The sequence below is a fragment of the Schistocerca cancellata genome, chromosome 8, assembly GCF_023864275.1.
Source record: "Schistocerca cancellata isolate TAMUIC-IGC-003103 chromosome 8, iqSchCanc2.1, whole genome shotgun sequence".
NCBI lineage: Eukaryota > Metazoa > Arthropoda > Insecta > Orthoptera > Acrididae > Schistocerca > Schistocerca cancellata.
This window is the reverse complement of record NC_064633.1, coordinates 445138032-445158487: the sequence shown is the minus strand read 5'-3', so window position 1 is coordinate 445158487 and position 20456 is coordinate 445138032. Positions and strand designations below refer to the sequence as shown.

Sequence of the window (20456 nt, the reverse complement as noted above, 5' to 3'; positions counted from 1 at the left end):
TCTTGACTGGTTTTAAATCTTGGGGGTTTGGTGGCCAGGGGAGTATTGTAAACTCACCCTGGTGCTCTTGAAACCACGCATGTGTATTGCAAGCTTTGTGACATGTTGCATTGTACTGCTGGTAGATGCCACCGTGCCAAGGAAAAACTAATTGTACGAAGAGGTGGACATGGTTCCCAAGGATAGATATATACTTATGTTGCTCCATTGTCTCTTCCAGAATGGTAAGATCACCCAAGGAATGCCAAGAAAACATTCCCCAGACCATAACACTCCCCTCCTCTGGCCTGGACCCTTCCGACAATTGTTGCAGGATGTTATCTTTCAGACATTTTACACCTTACATGTTATGATCTCTTGTGAAATTCAAGAATTTGGTGTGAAATTCAGGATTTTGGCCAGCTTAATGGCACTTGCATTATCAACAAGATGAACAGAAACACTCTTCAGTGGTGAAATTTATTCATCAAACTTGGATAGCCCCATTCCTTCTCTTGCTCCTTCACTGGCAGCCACATAATCTGACTCAGTTATTGATAGTGTTGTGCACTGTTTCCACTAGCTAGCACAGGTAACTGCTCCTCCACAAAATCCTGCAGTCACTCCACTAACAGAGTGATGAGTTGCTGGATCACTGGCATAATCAGCATCATTCTTCCATTTGCATGGCTAGCATCAAACTTTATACCCAATGACCCTGAATCTTTTATATAGGTCGCAATCATTTTTACCAAAAACATGTGATTTCTTTGAGTATTCTCTAAAATTTTTACACATAGCTCACTACAAATGCTATACTGGGCCTTGTATCACTAGGAGAATACATAAGACACTCAACTGCTTCTCAATATGGAGCATTAATTGGTTCATCATTGGTCAGCTCATGTGGCTGCAGATGTTGCTCGATTGCAGTTGACACACAATTTTCCTCTGTCATGTTACACTGCCAAAGAAAGTCTTTAGCACAACTTTCTTGATTAACATCTATTGATAAGAAATACCCTACTGGCTCAACAATAATTTTAAACTCATCTTGAATTTCCATTAAGGCACAGACCTGCCTTACTTTCCACAAGTGCAAGATTCATTAGGAAATTCTTGAACCATTGGAGATTGTTTTCGTCCATATGAACTTATGAAGTTTGCTCACCTTATCAGTCCCATCACTAAAGCTGTTCCACATCCATCTCTTCTTTTAAGAAGCTATTCAAAAAATTCAGATTTTACATCAAACTGTGCCAATTGAGATGCTTGCTAGTGGCAATACTCAAAATTGCTCTAATTGTATCATGTCTAACAATAGAACTAAATGTTTCATTATAGTCAATATCTTCTTGTTGACTAAATCCATGAACAACTAGCCTTGGTTCATAGCAATCAATTTTATCATCAGATTTAACCTTAATTTTATAGACTCAACTGTTTGTAATGGGCTTACAATCTAGTGGCATGGGTTCCGATGTCCATCTAGCATTTTTCTCCAATGAAGCCATTTCTTTCTCATTGCTCTTCACCGTTGTTCATGGCCTACCCATTTAGTAACCTCTATATAAATTCTTAGGCTCATTTATTTAAGCCAGCATCAGTCCAGTAAGACATTCTGGATTCTTCAGTTGTTGCCTATTCTTCAATTGTCTTTCACTAGAACTTGCTTCGGCATGGCGACTCATTGATTCTTCATCGCACATTTCACCTGGGGGGTAATGCCACTGTCCACCCAGTTTTCTCAGGTTCAAAAACAACCTCCTTAATCCAAGTAATCCATTTGTCTGATTCAATCCACACTCAAAAACCATCAATGCCATCAGGACAACCAACAAATATGCCTGGTTTTTCTTTTGGATTCCACCTCTTTCACTTTTTCTTCCAAATATGATCAAAAAATTTCCCTCTCCCCCCAACAGGAAGTTTATTTAGCTGTATCATCTTCCCACTGAGTATCTTGTATCGTGTTCTGCCATTCACACAACTTGTGCCAGTTCTATTTAACACGCAAACAGCCATGTTTACTGCTTCTGCCCACCAAAAAGTAAGCAGACCCTGAGCTAACAACATGGTTGGAGCTAGTTTCACAACAGTTCTGTTTTTATGCTCTGCACTCCATTCTGCTCTGGAGTGTAAGGATTTGTGATGATGAACTGTATACCATTTTATCTAATCAAACCTTAACTTCAATATTATCAGATTCTCATCTGCCATCACACTGAAATGCTTTTGGTAGCTGATGACAAAAACTACTCACAATGCTCACCATTTCTGCAGTCTTCTCTGCAATCACAGATTTTTGCTTGAGAAAAGATACTATGCATGATCTTGAAAAGTCAAAAGTAAAGCACAGAAAATGTTCTACTCTCTAGAGATTTACAATCCACAGGTCTATAGACATCATCAGGAATCACTTTTCCAGGTCGTGTGGTATGCTCCTGTCATGAGCGATGCTGCTTCCCTTTAACACATGCCTCACCAAATTCTCTGTCAAAGTCTTCAGCTTCAACACCACATTGCTTCAAGAACTGTTAGACATGGCATTTGTTCTGATGACCCAAGCATTCATGCCAAATTTGCAGAGATTCCTTTGATGCAAGATTTACCTCAGGACTAAAAGGATGAATTTGTTTTGTCACTCGAATCCAGATCTTCAGTTAAGTTGCCACTGCATAATATATCACATGCCTTTACAGTGACATTGATTCAGAACTCACACTTGTCTTTCGATAAATGAAAGTCTAATCCTTGCCCATAGCAGATGATAAAGAAAAGACATTTCTTCTCTCTTCTGGAGTATACAACACATTTATCCACATGGCCTAACTTTCATTCTCCATCAACAAAAGCTTAAGAACACATAGTCCCCTTCCCTATTGCATTCATAGCTGAATCATTGCCCAAGCATATCTACGATGGTTTTGTGTACTTACTACATGATGTATACCACTCAGTTTTCTAACATTTCATCTTCTTCTTGTTTGTTAATGTTTTCTATTTATTTGATAAAGTAACATTCCTTTCAGTGTTGCTGGTTGCATTTTTACTTCTTTAATATTTGCTTTGGTAGTGAACAATGGCAACTACTCATCTCATTTCTCCTTCCAACAAGCATGACAACTTTCACCAGATGTTAACACATCCATTAAATGTTTTAGTGTGTTTATCTTCATATCTCATCCACCATGACTGTTGTAGACTTTAATAACTGTCAGGCAGTGTGTCAAAGTAGTTGTACCATAAATGATGATTCATAAAGTTTCACATCGTGTTTCTGCATTCAAAGAAGCAAGTACTCAAAATGAGTGATTGTCATCATGCCAGCACCTGAGCTCATGTGCACTCTGAAGAGCTCCAAATGAAAACAACGCGCAGTGTGCTTTGTTTTCAGTTCAGACATGTAACTTAGTTTGTCCTACATATCTCACACATCTCATACGCATCCAACAATGCCATGAATTTTGCTTTGACAACTCTGATAGTGATCTGACTCTCAGCATGATCAGCTTTGTCCCACGTTTTTAGCACAATATTAAATGCTGATGTACTTTCCATTGTCAAAGCTGCCAGTTCTTCTTTGTCACCAGTACTCACTACATATACTCCATCAATAACTTTCCATTACTATATGAAATACTAATTTCTTTCGGAGCACTGAGTGTTAAATTATGCGAAGTATGATTATTATTCATCTTACTGCACTATTTGAAAACCTGAACAGACATGGAAACACCTTAGTGGTTTTACAGGCACACCACAGTGCAAAAATACAGAATTTTCAATATTTAGGTTCTGCCAAAAAACCACCCCTCCATCAAACAAATCAAATTTAATAGATGTGGACTTGTTTACATAGATACTCTGCATTTAACGACACACACTTAAATAATAGGTCTTGAGAATGAGATAAGTTGTTACCCATTTGTTATGATAGCAATAGTATTTGGCACCACAAAGCGACACACTTCACCATTTTCAAATCTGTGTATAATTATGCTTGAAGATAAATATAACAAGTTTTAAAAATATTGAAGGATGTATAGTATATTTGTAATGTGCTTCATGATGGAAAATGTTCAGTTATAACTCAGGCATCTCATTTCAGGACGCAATAATACAATAGTCACAATACTTTAGGTTGTTTGAGCAAATATCATAAATGCTGGAAAAATTTGAGTATAATATGACATAAGGTGTGTAACTGAATTCTGATTCCAAGAATGTGTAACATAATCAGTGAGCAGTTAAAACTGCTCAATGGTGCAGGGATTATTTATTGTAGCTAAACGACAAACTTATTTACAATCTGTAAGCAAAGAGAGACATTAAGCAACAGCATGGATACATCTGATGATAAATGGCATGTTAGCCAAATTAATTTCAGAGTTTTCCTCTGGACCTTTTGTTGCCAAGAATTGTGTTATGACTGGCTTTTACTCTTAGACATCAGCTGTAGCTGAACATGCTTTGAAGGATGGACATAAAGTTTAATTTGATGTCACCTCTATCACGAAGGTTAATAGGTTCTGGGATTGTGAAATAAAAGAAGCTATAGTGATCGAAATATCTAATAAACCACTCAGTAAATATGGTGATTTACAGCTCATTACAGTGTGGAACCCAGATATTGTGAATTTAAAGTGGGTGCAGCAGATGCAGGATGGAAATATTGCTTTACACAGTGAAGGACTGATCACCACTGACCACACAGCTAGGTGCCACGGATACGTAAGGGTATGGCCAGCAACCACATGAAAATCAGTTACCACTTGACAATGTCAGCACTCTATGAGAACTTGTGGGTGTGTAACCACTTGATACAGCTAGCAGAACAAGAAGACTTTTTTAAGGTCTCATTTAATCATTGTCTTACCTGTTCTATAACTGCACCATTCTCAGCATGAACAAGAGGAACTGCTCCTAAATTCTTACATTTATGAAGTGCTTCAAAAATTTCACCATCATCTAGCATGTAAAGATCACGATAGGCCATAAAAAATTTGAAGGAATTGACACCATGGGCTTTGCACAGCTCTTCCATTTCTTCTTTAACCTAGAAAAACAAAATATTGCTACAGTTCAAATTGCACCATATCATACCATTATCATTAACAATCATCCAAATATATTGCAAGCACAGTTACAACTACGATAACCATATGTTAAACAATTTGGAACTAAGTATACCTGTGTTTACATCAGAAAATGAGCACACACTGATTAGCCACTGGGGCAGAAACAACAGGTCCAGGGCTGAACTAAATTATCAACAGGCTTTAATCTCAATTTATTTATTTTTTTAGTCATAAGCAATAGACATTTTTTAACTTTGCACATTTGTCAGTGCTCGAGCTGTAATTTCTAATTACTGGTAAGTGATTAGATAGCTAGAAAGTGAATACTGCTCTTTCGATAAAACTGTTATTAGTATTAATTTTTACTTTCATTCGACCAATGGAATTTCTTATGTTAAATTCTACTGGTGTGTTTTCGCCGCTCTTAAATCATCCAGTTAACAATCATATTAGAGGATCTGCTACATAAAATATGATTTCACAATCTGTTAAAGCACTACCTTGTGAAAGTAGATTCTTCCTGTTTCATGTCCCAATGATCCACATCCACCTCAGGTAGGTTTAACTTCACATGAACAGTATTATGTTTTTAGCCAGAGTATTTAGAGCTGGGTAGGATATTGTCTATCAGTATAGGTGCTGGTAAGGTTATCAATGGTGGTGGTTGTTGTTGTTGTTGTGGTCTTCAGTCCTGAGACTCGTTTGGTGCAGCTCTCATTGCTACTCTATCCTGTGCAAGCTTCTTCATCTCCCAGTACTTACTGCAACCAACATCCTTCTGAATCTGTTTAGTGTATTCATCTCTTGGTCTCCCTCTACGATTTTTACCCTCCGCGCTGCCCTCCAATACTAAATTGGTGATCCCTTGATGCCTCAGAACATGTCCTACCAACCAATCCCTTCTTCTAGTTAAGCTGTGCCACAAACTTCTCTTCTCCGCAATCCTATTCAATACCTCCTCATTAGTTATATGATCTACCCATCTAATCTTCAGCATTCTTCTGTAGCACCACATTTCGAAAGCTACTATTCACTTCTTGTCCAAGCTAGTTATCGTCCATGTTTCACTTCCATACATGGCTACGTTCCACACAAATACTTTCAGAAATGACTTCCTGTCACTTAAATCTATACTCGATGTTAACAAATTACTCTTCTTCAGAAACGCTTTCCTTGCCATTGCCAGTCTACATTTTACATCCTCTCTACTTCGACCATCATTCGTGTTTTGCTCCCCAAATAGCAAAACTCATTTACTACTTTAATGTCTCATTTCCTAATCTAATTCCCTCAGCATCACCCGATTTAATTCGACTACATTCCATTATCCTCGTTTTGCTTTTGTTGATGTTCATCTTATACCATCCTTTCATGACACTGTCCATTCCATTCAACTGCTCTTCCAGGTCCTTTGCTGTCTCTGACAGAATTACAATGTCATCGGCGAACCTCAAAGTTTTTATTTCTTCTCCATGGATTTTAATACCTACTCCGAATTTTTCTTTTGTTTCCTTCACTGCTTGCTCAACATACAGATTGAATAACATCGGGGAGAGGCTACAACCCTGTCTCACTCCCTTCCCAACCACTGCTTCCCTTTCCTGCCCCTCAACTCTTATAACTGCCATCTGGTTTCTGTACAAATAGTAAATAGCCTTTCGCTCCCTGTACTTTACCCCTGCCACCTTCAGAATTTGAAAGAGAGTATTCCAGTCAACATTGTCAAAAGCTTTCTCTAAGTCTACAAATGCTAGAAACGTAGGATTGCCTTTCCTTAATCTATTTTCTAAGATAAGTCGTAGGGTCAGTATTGCCTCACGTGTTCCAACATTTCTACGGAATCCAAACTGATCTTCCCCGAGGTCAGCTTCTACCAGTTTTTCCATTCGTCTGTAGAGAATAAGGTTAGTATTTTGCATCCGTGACTTATTAAACTGATAGTTCAGTAATTTTCACATCTGTCAGCACCTGCTTTCTTTGGGATTGGAATTATTATATTCTTCTTGAAGTCTGAGGGTATTTCGCCTGTCTCATACATCTTGCTCACCAGATGGTAGAGTTTTGTCAGGACTGGCTCTCCCAAGGCCGTCAGTAGTTCTAATGGAATGCTGTCTACTCCCGGGCCTTGTTTTGACTCAGGTCTTTCAGTGCTCTGTCAAACTCTTCACGCAGTATCGTATCTCCCATTTCATCATCATCTACATCCTCTTCAATTTCCATAATATTGTCCTCAAGTGCATTGCCCTTGTATAGGCCCTCTATATACTCCCTCCACCTTTCTGCTTTCCCTTCTTTGCTTAGAACTGGGTTTCCATCTGAGCTCTTAATATTCATACAAGTGGTTCTCTGTTCTCCAAAGGTCTCTTTAATTTTCCTGTAGGCAGTATCTATCTTACCCCTAGTGAGATAAGCCTCTACATCCTTACATTTGTCCTCTAGCCATCCCTGCTTAGCCATTTTGCACTTCCTGTCGATCTTGTTTTTGAGACGTTTGTATTCCTTTTTGCCTGCTTCATTTACTGCATTTTTATATTTTCTCCTTTCATCAATTAAATTCAGTATTTCTTCTGTTACCCAAGGATTTCTACTAGCCCTCATCTTTTTACTTACTAGGTCCTCTGCTGCCTTCACTACTTCATCGCTCAAAGCTACCCATTCATCTTTTACTGTATTTCTTTCCCCCATTCCTGTCAATTGTTCCCTTATACTCTCCCTGAAACACTGTACAACCTCTGGTTCTTTCAGTTTATCCAGGACGTATCTGTGGAGCCACCTGAGAGGTGAAGTTTGACATCATACAATCACTTCTAACCTGGCCTCATCTTCCTTTCCTAACTCCCCCCCCCCCCCCCCCCCCCAATGTGTCCTTCAATGGAACACACTGCTATCCATAACCTGAAAAATAATCCAGACCTCCCATAAGCCTAAGGAAAACAACACTCTTAAGGGTAGGAGGCCCCAAGAGAAATCTCCCCAGCCCTGCAGCTTTGGAGTTTTGTGTCCAGGTTGGTGTCCCTTCCACATAAAAAGTGAGCCCAGGCTGATTTAATGGATACAACCTCCACAAGGATAAGGTGAAACAGTATGGAGTAACAGACATAATTTAGATTAGCAACCTGGATTTTCAGAGATTTCTACCCAAAAGAAGCTGAGTTACAGAATGAATTAGAAAAGAAGAAGGTAAATTTAGTCATATTTAAAAAGAGTGTGAGAGAGCAAGAGAGAGAGGGGGGAGGGAGGGACAGGGAGAGGGAGGGACAGGGGGAGAGAGAGAGAGAGAGAGAGAGAGAGAGAGGGAGAGAGAGAGAGAGAGGGAGAGAGAGAGAGAGAGAGAGAGAGAGAGAGAGAGGGGGGGGGGGGGGTAGGGGGACAATAGTTCTTCAAGATCATACATTACTATACAGTGGAGTGGAATGAAATATAAGAACTCAAGTAGGAATTACCATAATGCCACACCAGAAATGGAGAAAAAAGAATAACAGATTACACCTTTTATAATGAGAGACTTATGCCAGTTCATTTTAAAATATTCTAAAGACATATGACAATAGTATGGGTTTGTAATCCAGAAGAAGTTAGAAAAGAAGAGATGGAGGAACTCTATGAGAAATTACAATCTGCCATCAAACAGATTAATAAAACAGATATATCCTCTGTGGAGACTGGAAGGCCCAAGTTGGGAATATTCCTATCAAGGGCAGTGTAGGAAATTTCAGTGAAGCCAGAATTAACACTAATAATACAAATATGGAGTTTTTGTACATTTAATGCCTTGAAGGTAACTAATACATTCTGCAGGAAAAAAGAGATATCCATACGTACACCTGGAGTGATGGAGGTTCCATATTAATCACAAATTATTTGGTAGCTAATATAAATAATTTTACAGTATACAGAGGATGTGATATGTATACAGTGATCATTATCACTGATGGCCAAAATACTTCTGAGAACTAGATGGTCAAAAAATAAGAAACAAATTAGCAGGAGAAAATAAAATGAAGGAAAGTATAGAATTACACTGTTAAAAGAAAAATCAAAGTAGACATCAGCAGATATTTAGTTGAAAATGAAACAAAGAAGGATAGTGATGAAGAATGGCAGGGTACAAAGAACTGTATGGAAAGAGCAGCAGGTGGAGTATTGGGGGAGGGGGGGGGGGAGGGGGGGGGGAGGGGAGGGGGGAGAACCCTCTGAAAACAAATGAAAGGTTTAAGACTATGGAATGACAAAATAGCAAAAAGGTCATCAGGAATAAGAAAAAAGTGTTTGAAACATACCTGCAGCCAAAAATAGATCAACTAGGCAACATTATACAGCTGCTAGAAATACTGCAAAGTATCTAACAAGAAGAGCACATAGAGACAGTTGGGAAAAATTCATAAGCAATGTTGAACACCATGCATATGGGAGACAAGACTCTGCTTATAAATTATTAAAGTATCTAAACACTCCAGAAAGAGGCAGTGCATGAATGGATCTGATAATGCGTGATGAATAGAGTGGTCATAGTAAAAGTATTTAGTTTAACACTGAGCCATACATTTCTACTAACTCTGGAGATGAGACTGGAGAACTAATTGACAATACTGACTTTCTTACTTTAGGAGAGTTAGTGGCAGTAATAAAAAAAAATGAAAAATATCAGGACAGCCAGAGGGCATACATACAAAACCAAAAGAATGGTGGATTTTTACTCAAAGTCCAACTTCTTCATCTATTAAACACCTGCTGGCTCTTTCTTCCATATATAAGGAAGAGCAAATAAGCATCATGCAAAGTACAGAGGTATAAGTATATTAAATTCAACCTATAAACTTTACACTGGTCTATTAAATAACCAATTAATGCCAATAGCAGTCATTGTTGCAAGAATAGCAGAATGGATTTAGAGAGAGAGAGAGAGAGAGAGAGAAAGAGAGAGAGAGAGTTCATATGGACAATGTATTTACTACAAAACAGCTAACAGAGAAAAAGGATACTATTTGTCCACCAATATGGCATTTGTGGTTCTAGAGAAAGCCTTTAATGAGGTACACAGGCATGAACTTTACAATGTAATGGCTAAACAGAGCTATCCTCAACACATAGCAGTATTATGAAAAGTTTGTATAAAGGCATATGCTTCAGACCCAATTTATGTAATTGTAGTGGGGAAAATACAGGTATTAACTGGGGAGGAAGACAAGGGTATGTATTACCACCCATGCTTTTGAATATTTGTATGAGCAATATCTTATACATATGGGTGGCTCAGGCCCGAACTGGAATTAAGTTCATCTACATCTACATCTACATTTATACTCCGCAAGCCACCCAACGGTGTGTGGCGGAGGGCACTTTACGTGCCACTGTCATTACCTCCCTTTCCTGTTCCAGTCGCGTATGGTTCGCGGGAAGAACGACTGTCTGAAAGCCTCTGTGCGCACTCTAATCTCTCTAATTTTACATTCGTGATCTCCTCGGGAGGTATAAGTAGGGGGAAGCAATATATTCGATACCTCATCCAGAAACGCACCCTCTCGAAACCTGGACAGCAAGCTACACCGCGAAGCAGAGCGCCTCTCTTGCAGAGTCCGCCACTTGAGTTTGTTAAACATCTCCGTAACGCTATCACGGTTACCAAATAACCCTGTGACGAAACGCGCCGCTCTTCTTTGAATCTTCTCTATCTCCTCCGTCAACCCGATCTGGTACGGATCCCACACTGATGAGCAATACTCAAGTATAGGTCGAACGAGTGTTTTGTAAGCCACCTCCTTTGTTGATGGACTACATTTTCTAAGGACTCTCCCAATGAATCTCAACCTGGTACCCGCCTTACCAACAATTAATTTTATATGATCATTCCACTTCAAATCGTTCCGCACGCATACTCCCAGATATTTTACAGAAGTAACTGCTACCAGTGTTTGTTCCGCTATCATATAATCATACAATAAAGGATCCTTCTTTCTACGTATTCGCAATACATTACATTTGTCTATGTTAAGGGTCAGTTGCCACTCCCTGCACCAAGTGCCTATCCGCTGCAGATCTTCCTGCATTTCGCTACAATTTTCTAATGCTGCAACTTCTCTGTATACTACAGCATCATCCGCGAAAAGCCGCATGGAACTTCCGACACTATCTACTAGGTCATTTATATATATTGTGAAAAGCAATGGTCCCATAACACTCCCCTGTGGCACACCAGAGGTTACTTTAACGTCTGTAGACGTCTCTCCGTTGATAACAACATGCTGCGTTCTGTTTGCTAAAAACTCTTCAATCCAGCCACACAGCTGGTCTGATATTCCGTAGGCTCTTACTTTGTTTATCAGGCGACAGTGCGGAACTGTATCGAACGCCTTCCGGAAGTCAAGAAAAATAGCATCTACCTGGGAGCCTGTATCTAATATTTTCTGGGTCTCATGAACAAATAAAGCGAGTTGGGTCTCACACGAACGCTGTTTCCGGAATCCATGTTGATTCCTACAGAGTAGATTCTGGGTTTCCAAAAACGACATGATACTCGAGCAAAAAACATGTTCTAAAATTCTACAACAGATCGACGTCAGAGATATAGGTCTATAGTTTTGCGCATCTGCTCGACGACCCTTCTTGAAGACTGGGACTACCTGTGCTCTTTTCCAATCATTTGGAACCTTCCGTTCCTCTAGAGACTTGCGGTACACGGCTGTTAGAAGGGGGGCAAGTTCTTTCGCGTACTCTGTGTAGAATCGAATTGGTATCCCGTCAGGTCCAGTGGACTTTCCTCTGTTGAGTGATTCCAGTTGCTTTTCTATTCCTTGGACACTTATTTCGATGTCAGCCATTTTTTCGTTTGTGCGAGGATTTAGAGAAGGAACTGCAGTGCGGTCTTCCTCTGTGAAACAGCTTTGGAAAAAGGTGTTTAGTATTTCAGCTTTACGCGTGTCATCCTCTGTTTCAATGCCATCATCATCCCGGAGTGTCTGGATATGCTGTTTCGAGCCACTTACTGATTTAACGTAAGACCAGAACTTCCTAGGATTTTCTGTCAAGTCGGTACATAGAATTTTACTTTCGAATTCACCGAACGCTTCACGCATAGCCCTCCTTACGCTAACTTTGACATCGTTTAGCTTCTGTTTGTCTGAGAGGTTTTGGCTGCGTTTAAACTTGCAGTGAAGCTCTCTTTGCTTTCGCAGTAGTTTCCTAACTTTGTTGTTGTACCACGGTGGGTTTTTCCCGTCCCTCACAGTTTTACTCGGCACGTACCTGTCTAAAACGCATTTTACGATTGCCTTGAACTTTTTCCATAAACACTCAACATTGTCAGTGTCGGAACAGAAATTTTCGTTTTGATCTGTTAGGTAGTCTGAAATCTGCCTTCTATTACTCTTGCTAAACAGATAAACCTTCCGCCCTTTTTTTACATTCCTATTAACTTCCAAATTCAGGGATGCTGCAACGGCCTTATGATCACTGATTCCCTGTTCTGCACTTACAGAGTCGAAAAGTTCGGGTCTGTTTGTTACCAGTAGGTCCAAGATGTTATCTCCACGAGTCGGTTCTCTGTTTAATTGCTCGAGGTAATTTTCGGATAGTGCACTCAGTATAATGTCACTCGATGCTCTGTCCCTACCACCCGTCCTAAACATCTGAGTGTCCCAGTCTATATCTGGTAAATTGAAATCTCCACCTAAGACTATAACATGCTGAGAAAATTTATGTGAAATGTATTCCAAATTTTCTCTCAGTTGTTCTGCCACTAATGCTGCTGAGTCGGGGGGTCGGTAAAAGGAGCCAATTATTAACCTAGCTCGGTTGTTGAGTGTAACCTCCACCCATAATAATTCACAGGAACTATCCACTTCTACTTCACTACAGGATAAACTACTACTAACAGCGACGAACACTCCACCACCGGTTGCATGCAATCTATCCTTTCTAAACACCGTCTGTACCTTTGTAAAAATTTCGGCAGAATTTATCTCTGGCTTCAGCCAGCTTTCTGTACCTATAACGATTTCGGCTTCAGTGCTTTCTATCAGCGCTTGAAGTTCCGGTACTTTACCAACGCAGCTTCGACAGTTTACAACTACAATACCGATTGCTGCTTGGTCCCCGCATGTTCTGACTTTGCCCCGCACCCGTTGAGGCTGTTGCCCTTTCTGTACTTGCCCGAGGCCATCTAACCTAAAAAACCGCCCAGCCCACGCCACACAACCCCTGCTACCCGTGTAGCCGCTTGTTGCGTGTAGTGGACTCCTGACCTATCCAGCGGAACCCGAAACCCCACCACCCTATGGCGCAAGTCGAGGAATCTGCAGCCCACAAGGTCGCAGAACCACTTTAAATCTGCTAGTTGTATATGTTGATGACTTGACTGTGCAAGACACTGAAGATAATCTTCAAAGAGCCGTTTATTTACTACATATTACCTGTAAAGAATGTAGTTTTAAAATTTCTACCTCAAAAGCAGTAACCATGACATTCAGGGTAAACACCTAATAAGAGAAAAGATTATTTTGGATGATAAAATTTTAGTTCCAATTCAACATTTTAATTTTTTAGGCTGTGATACCTCATATGACAATGATAGAGATGTAAATAATAAACTAGGAAGATACCAGGCAATATGTGGAAGTGAAACTTCCTGGCAGATTAAAACTGTGTGCCGGACCGAGACTCTAACTCTGGACCTTTGCCTTACGCAGGCAAGTGCTCTACCATCTGAGCTACCCAAGCACGACACACACCCCATCCTCACAGCTTTACTTCCACCAGTACCTTGTCTCCTACCTTCCAAACTTTACAGAAGCTCTCCTGGTATATTTGAAGAACACAAAGCAGCACGGACTGAAACAGTTGAAGCTGTGCATGATGGCAGTGTAACATGGACATTAAGACAGAAGGACCACAACCTTATAAAAAAAAAAAAAAAAAAAAAAAACAGAAATAAAATTGTTTAGGGCATACTGGGGGACACACATCTTGATAAAATAAGTGAATGATGATATGCACAATCAATTATAAACATTTGCAATATGGGATAAAATGGATGAATTTTGGGATAAAATTGATGAATACAGAAGTGGGAAGAGTATTTAGAAAGAATGGACAGTAAAAGGATTCCAAAAGTGGCACTGCCAAAGATCTACTGGCCAAAGAGACCCAGGAAGACTGAGACAAAGGTGGATTGAGCCCAGAACAGGTCAAAGGGTCTAATCCCTGTGAGGATGCTGATTATTATTATTATTATTATTATTATTATTATTATTATGACCTTATCATCCTTTCAGCACACCAAGGCTTCACCACTGTTGTCATGAACTGCAGTGACTGGCTGAGGGTCTCCGCCAATTTTCCGATACTTCTGCACACAAACCTTAAAACCATATTCCCATCCCAGAAGACCAACATGACCTCAAGCCCTTAGATCTATTCCAAACCCTGACACCTGATTCCAACTTCCTCCTCACAACAGCACCCCCCCCCCAACCCCTCCACACTCCCACTTTTTGCCTACTCCACAACTCCACGAACACAATTTCACAGGTTGCCCTGCTGGTCGAACATTGTGGGTGAGATACCAACATCGCCAATTCCCATAACCTTACGGCCATGGAACGCTATCTTTCTCAATGTCCTCCTGATACCAAACCCACTTCTTCTTTCCTAGTTGTCATAGCCAACCCCATCCTGACCCACAATTATTTCACTTTTGAAGGCCAAAGCTACAAACAAATGATGATGTTTTGGTTTGTGGGGCACTCAATTGCGCTGTCATCAGCGCCCATACAAAGTCCCAATTGTTACACAGTCCAGTTTTTTCACAGGCCACTCTAGCCACTGCCATAAATGATGATCATGATCATGATCATGATGATCATGATCACGATGATGAAGAAGAAATGATGAGGACAATAAAAACACCCAGTCCTCGGGCAGAGAATATCCCCAACCTGGCTGGGAATCGAACCCAGGATCCCGTGCCCCAGAGACAGCAACACTAGCCACTAGACCACGAGCTGCAGACTCAACAAACAAATCCATGGTACTGTGGTACTCTCATGACATTATCATATGCCAACTTATTTATGGGCCATCTGGAAGAATCCTTCCTATCCAGCCAAAACCTCAAACCTATTGTCTGGTTCAGACTCAGCGATGACTTTTCATGATATGGACTCACGACTAAAACAACCTTTGCTCATTCCTCCACAACCTCAACACCTATTCCCAAGTCAGATTCACGTGGTTCTTCTCAACTCATCAAGCCACCTTCCTCTTTTTCTGCCTCTCAGATGGCTCCATAAATATGTCCCTCCAACAGTATCTCCACTATGACAGCTGTCACCTGTTCTGTGTCAAAAAATCTCTTCCTTACACAGCCTCCCCATCTATAGATGCCACATTTGCAGTGGAAAGTAGGACTAGTCAAAATATACCAATATCCTTATCAGAGCCTTTACAGGAAGACAATATCCTACCCAGCTCATCCATAAACAAGTATCCTGAACCATTTGTTCATCTGTCACCAGTAAACCTATAGACTAGTCACCAACCGGCACTCCTGTGATCACACAGTATCACCCTGGCCTTGAAATGTTCAACCACATCCTCCACAGGGGCTTTGACTACCCCTTGCACTCAAAGGATCATTTTCTTGTGGTCACACCGCATGCAAGATCTCATACCCCCCACCCACTACCTCCTATGGCATTCCCATCAAAGGCATTTCCTACCCAATAGAAGTCAGGCCATGTGTGAAAGCAGCCTTGTTACATATCAGGTACCCTGTAATTACTGTACAAGTCTATGTGGCCAAGACAAGAGACAAACTGACTTCTCACACGAATGGCCACTGGCAAACTGTGGCAAACTGCAAACTTTACCATCCAGTTGCCGAACATGGTGCATGCCACACCACAAGACAAATGACTTCAATGTCTGCTTAACCACACAGGCTATTTGGATACTCCCTTCCAGCAAAAGTTTCTCTGAAGTGTGAAGATGGGAATTTTTTTTCCATATATCCAGTGTCCTCGCAAACCCTCTGGTCTAAACATCTGCTAACCTGTTCCTGATGCCTCACCTCACCTTTTCCCTTCCTTTCTGTCCACACCACTCATTTTCTATCCAAATTGTGCACATCCTTCTCAACCCCCCCACCCCTCCCTCTCCCCCTTCTCTCCTTTACCACCTCCCCTTTTCTCCCCTTCCTCCTCTTACACATCTTTGCTGCACCCTCTGTACTCTTTTCGTCTCATTGTACGCCCATGCATTCATCTGTCCAAAGAGCTGCTTCTTTCCTGTTACTCCCTCCTTGTGTCCTTTCCTATCTCTCACCCACCTCCAGCGATTCAGGTGGCTGCTTTCAGTAACTGAGTATCAGTAATCAGTCTTCCTATGGCCACAGGAGTGTGCATTTGGCTGCCTGTGTGTTTGTGTGGGGGAATATGGGTATTTTTACTAAAAAAGAGCTAGGACTCAAAAGCTAGTGTGATATTACGTGTTTCCATGCTCCATGTATCGATACTATAGAGATGAATGATTGCCTTTCCTTTATTTTATCTATTACATTCCAGAACATCCAGACTTAAGGCATAATAATAATAATAATAATAATAATAATAATAATAATAATAATCATCATCATCTGTGTGTCTAACATTTATTCAACTTTTAAACAATTCCTTTCTTTGCTTTATTGTTGCATTTGACAGCTACAGAATGCAATTAAAAATGAATTGTAGCAAATAATGTATACAGAAATCTGATGAACTAAAGAAGCCAATAAATTACCATACATAGACTTAACTGTCTATAAAGAAGCAATTCAGAGTCAACGTACACCTTTCTCATGTTCTTGAAGTTGTAAGATAAGTTTGCACTCAGATTCTGTCTTCTCACTGCATTAACTTCTGATCAAGAGACTGATTACTTATTTCCCTCACAAATCTATACTACTGTTCACTTTATATTGGTCACCAATGTAAGTGGGTTGAAGGAGTGGAGGAAGCACGCTTCCACCCTCACATACAACTATAAGAGTTCTATCTGTAGTTGAATAACTGTTGTTGCTGTTTTGATCATGGTACATGAGAGAAAGGACAAGCATTGATAATTGCAAAATCATACAAACATTATACACTGCTCAGCCAAAACATACGACCACCCAACTAATAGCTGATATGTCCATCTTTGGCGTGGATAACAGTGGCGACACATTGCGGCATGGAAGTTGGAAGCAACGAGGCCTCGGTAGGTCACTGGAGGGAGTTGGCACTACAACTGCACACACAATCACCTAATTCCTGTAAATTACAGGGAGAGGGGCAATGAGCTCTGACACCACATTCAGTCACATGGCAGATGTGTTCAAATATGGTGAAATGGGAGGGGGGGGTGGGGCAGCACATCAATTGGAACTTGCCACTGCGTTCCTTGAACCACTCCATCACATTCTTGGCCTTGTGACATAGCATCCTCTTGAAAAATGCCATTGCCTTCGGGAAACATGATCGTCATGGTAAGATGTACGTGGTCTGCAGCCAGTATACAATGCTCCTTCGCCGACATGGTGTATTTCATGAGCTCCACTGGATCCATGGATGCTCATGTGAATGTTTCCCAGAGCATATGGAGCTGCCACCAGCCTGTCTCTGTCCCACAGTACAGGTGTCAATGATCTGTACCCTTGGAAGATGACACATTCATGCCGCCCTATCAGCATGATGAAGAAGGTATCTGGATTCATCAGACCATGCAATGCTCTGCCACTGTGCCAATGTCCTGTGCCAATGGTCACATGGCTATTTCAGTTGCAGTTGCCAATGTCGTGGTGTTAACATCGGCATGTGTATGGGCTGTTGGCTATGAAGGCCCACCATTAGGAGTGTTTGATGTACAATGTTTTCTGACACACTTCTACTTTGCCAGCATCAGAGTCTGCTGTTAGTTCTGCCACAGTTCGCCGCCTGTCCTGTTTTACCAGTCTGTCCGGCCTGTGACTTCCGACATCTGTAATGAGGGTGGCCACCCAACCCCATCCCGCCTGGACATGGTTTCACCTTGGTTTCGCCACATGTTGAAGACACTCACCGCAACACTCCTTGAACATCTGACAAGTTGTGCAGTTTCTGAAATGCTCGTGCCGAGCCTCTGGGTCATAACAATCTGACCTTGGCCAAACTCTGGTAGGTCAGATGCCTTCCCCATTCTATACATGGACAGCATGCTCACTGATAGTACATGCACTGTGCATGTGTCTGTTGTCTGATGCTGTCATTCCTTGCAAGGTGACACTGCTATCACCTAGACGGGTTAATATAGACAGTAGGTCAATGGTGGTAATGTTCTGGCTGATCACAACATATGGTAAAAACACTAAAAATGGAAATATACATTGGAAGGTAAGCAAATCTATATACAGAGATTTAAAAAATACCAATTATAATAGTTTGGCAGTTTTGTTGACCTCGAAGGAACGAGAACACACACTTTAAGTAGTCTGGATGCTAAACAGAACTCTGTAATACACTTTGCACTTTCAGTGTCATTGTTCAGAACACAAAACAAATCCGCACACAACGTATGGGCTGCACATGAACACGGTTACTAAATGTCCCCTTACAAAATGTAGTGACAGCACAACATACATAATTGACAAGGGGAAAGACTATGTTCCAGCACATAGTATTGTCTGATCAGAAACAATGAAAATGATACCACATATCCCAGAAATATTGATTAGAGGATAAATGCTACTGGCCGGAGCTTGGGGTACTGGCTGTGGATGAAATTACATTTATTAAAGTAGATATTTTCCAAGTTAATAATAACAAAATATTACCTTATCTGACCAGCTTGTCACTCCAATATGCAAACCGTAATCACAACACACTTTCTCGTCTGCTAGTTTTCTGTACTTCTCATAAATTTCAATAAGTGATTCATCTTTTTGTGGAATAGCAAAGTTAACTGCAAGATAAGCAAAACAACACAGTCAATACATTAGTACAACTTATACTTCATCCACAAGGTATAAATACTTCACATTTGACTAACATTATAGTACCTCTGTAATTACTTTGTCAGTGCAAAACTTAGTATTATAGAAAGAATAGTACTTACTGACAGTAGTTGTTCCTCCTGCTACTGCTGCATTAGTGCCAGTGTAGAAATCATCTACAGATTTATGGCCCTGGATCTCAAATTCAAAACATGTGTGTGGGTCAACTCCACCTTAAAAAGATTATTAGTTTCATAATGAGAAATATGTAAAACAGTGACACAAAATTGAAAGAAATGAATACAATCTGTACTTCCAAACACAAGCAATCAAAAAGAATGGTAGAAAATTCTACCTATATTTCAACTGAAAGGAATTGTGGAAAGATCTTGGCCTACCACATAACACTGAATTTCCATTTACCGAATTTTTTTAGTTACAACTTTAATTTGTCAGGAAATGTAAGGGTATAATCATGCAGAAGCATGCAAAAAGCTTTCAAGGAAAACTTCCATTTGTGGGTCTTTTCTAATTACTGAATGCTTAATGATAGCAGATTGTGAGGCACACATACATTGCCTATGTGACATTAAGTATGGTACAGTAGAATTAGTTATCACTACAAGTGGATTGTGCAAGGGTTAATTCTGTGTACATGGTAAATAAAGGAGGAGATGAAGGTAACAACCCACCATACAGTTGAAATGTTGATAAGCACACAAACAAGACTGAGAAAACTGCTAACTTTCAGACAAATCTTTCTTCAGAGCTAATAGAATACACATACAAATTCACAGATGAAACGACTATCCTCATTCCTCCACAGTCTCAACCCTTTCTCTCCCATATGTTTCAAATGGTTCTCCTTAGTCCAGTGTACCACCCTTCTGGACATTTATCCCCACCTCTCTGATGGCTCCTGACAAATCTCGGTCCATATCTAGCCCACTAACCAGTGACAACACCTGCATCTTGTTTTGTATTATCACAAAATAAGGGAGAGAGTGTCATGGACAGGATACACAAGCTGGGGTGGCAATTATCAAAACAAAGGCATTTTTTGTTGCAGTGAAATCTTTTCATGAAATTTCGAACATGGACCTTCTCGTCCAAATGTCAACATATTTTTTAATGTCCATGTGCACACGGGCAATTGATAACCACAAAATACTAAAAACCAGACAGAAATATTTAAGTGTGTGTTTTTGTCACACGCTGTTTGAGAGTTAAATGGTTGAGAGAAATTCTGATAGTGGTTTCACAAATTCTCTGTCAGGCTTGTAACTGTGGACTGCACAATACTCACGTAAATGTACAATGAACTGAGTGTGAGAATTCGGAAAATGTTTGCAACTTGCATAGTTTTCTACATTATAAAATATGCTTACTGCATTATTTTGCTTGATAAATAC

The 20456-nt window shown here is 40.4% G+C and overlaps 1 protein-coding gene across 4 annotated transcripts in view; it reads right to left on the bottom strand.

Annotated features, from left to right (window-relative positions):
- LOC126094681 (dihydropyrimidinase-like) overlaps positions 1-20456 on the bottom strand; it is a 346768-nt gene that overhangs the window by 41702 nt on the left and 284610 nt on the right. For all 4 annotated transcript variants that reach the window (XM_049909199.1, XM_049909198.1, XM_049909201.1 and 1 more), the window contains 3 exons: positions 19167-19277; positions 18886-19013; positions 4859-5038 (listed from right to left, as the gene is read on the bottom strand). In XM_049909199.1, the coding sequence (XP_049765156.1) occupies positions 4859-5038; positions 18886-19013; positions 19167-19277 (419 nt within the window). The remainder of the gene's footprint in view (positions 1-4858; positions 5039-18885; positions 19014-19166; positions 19278-20456) is intronic.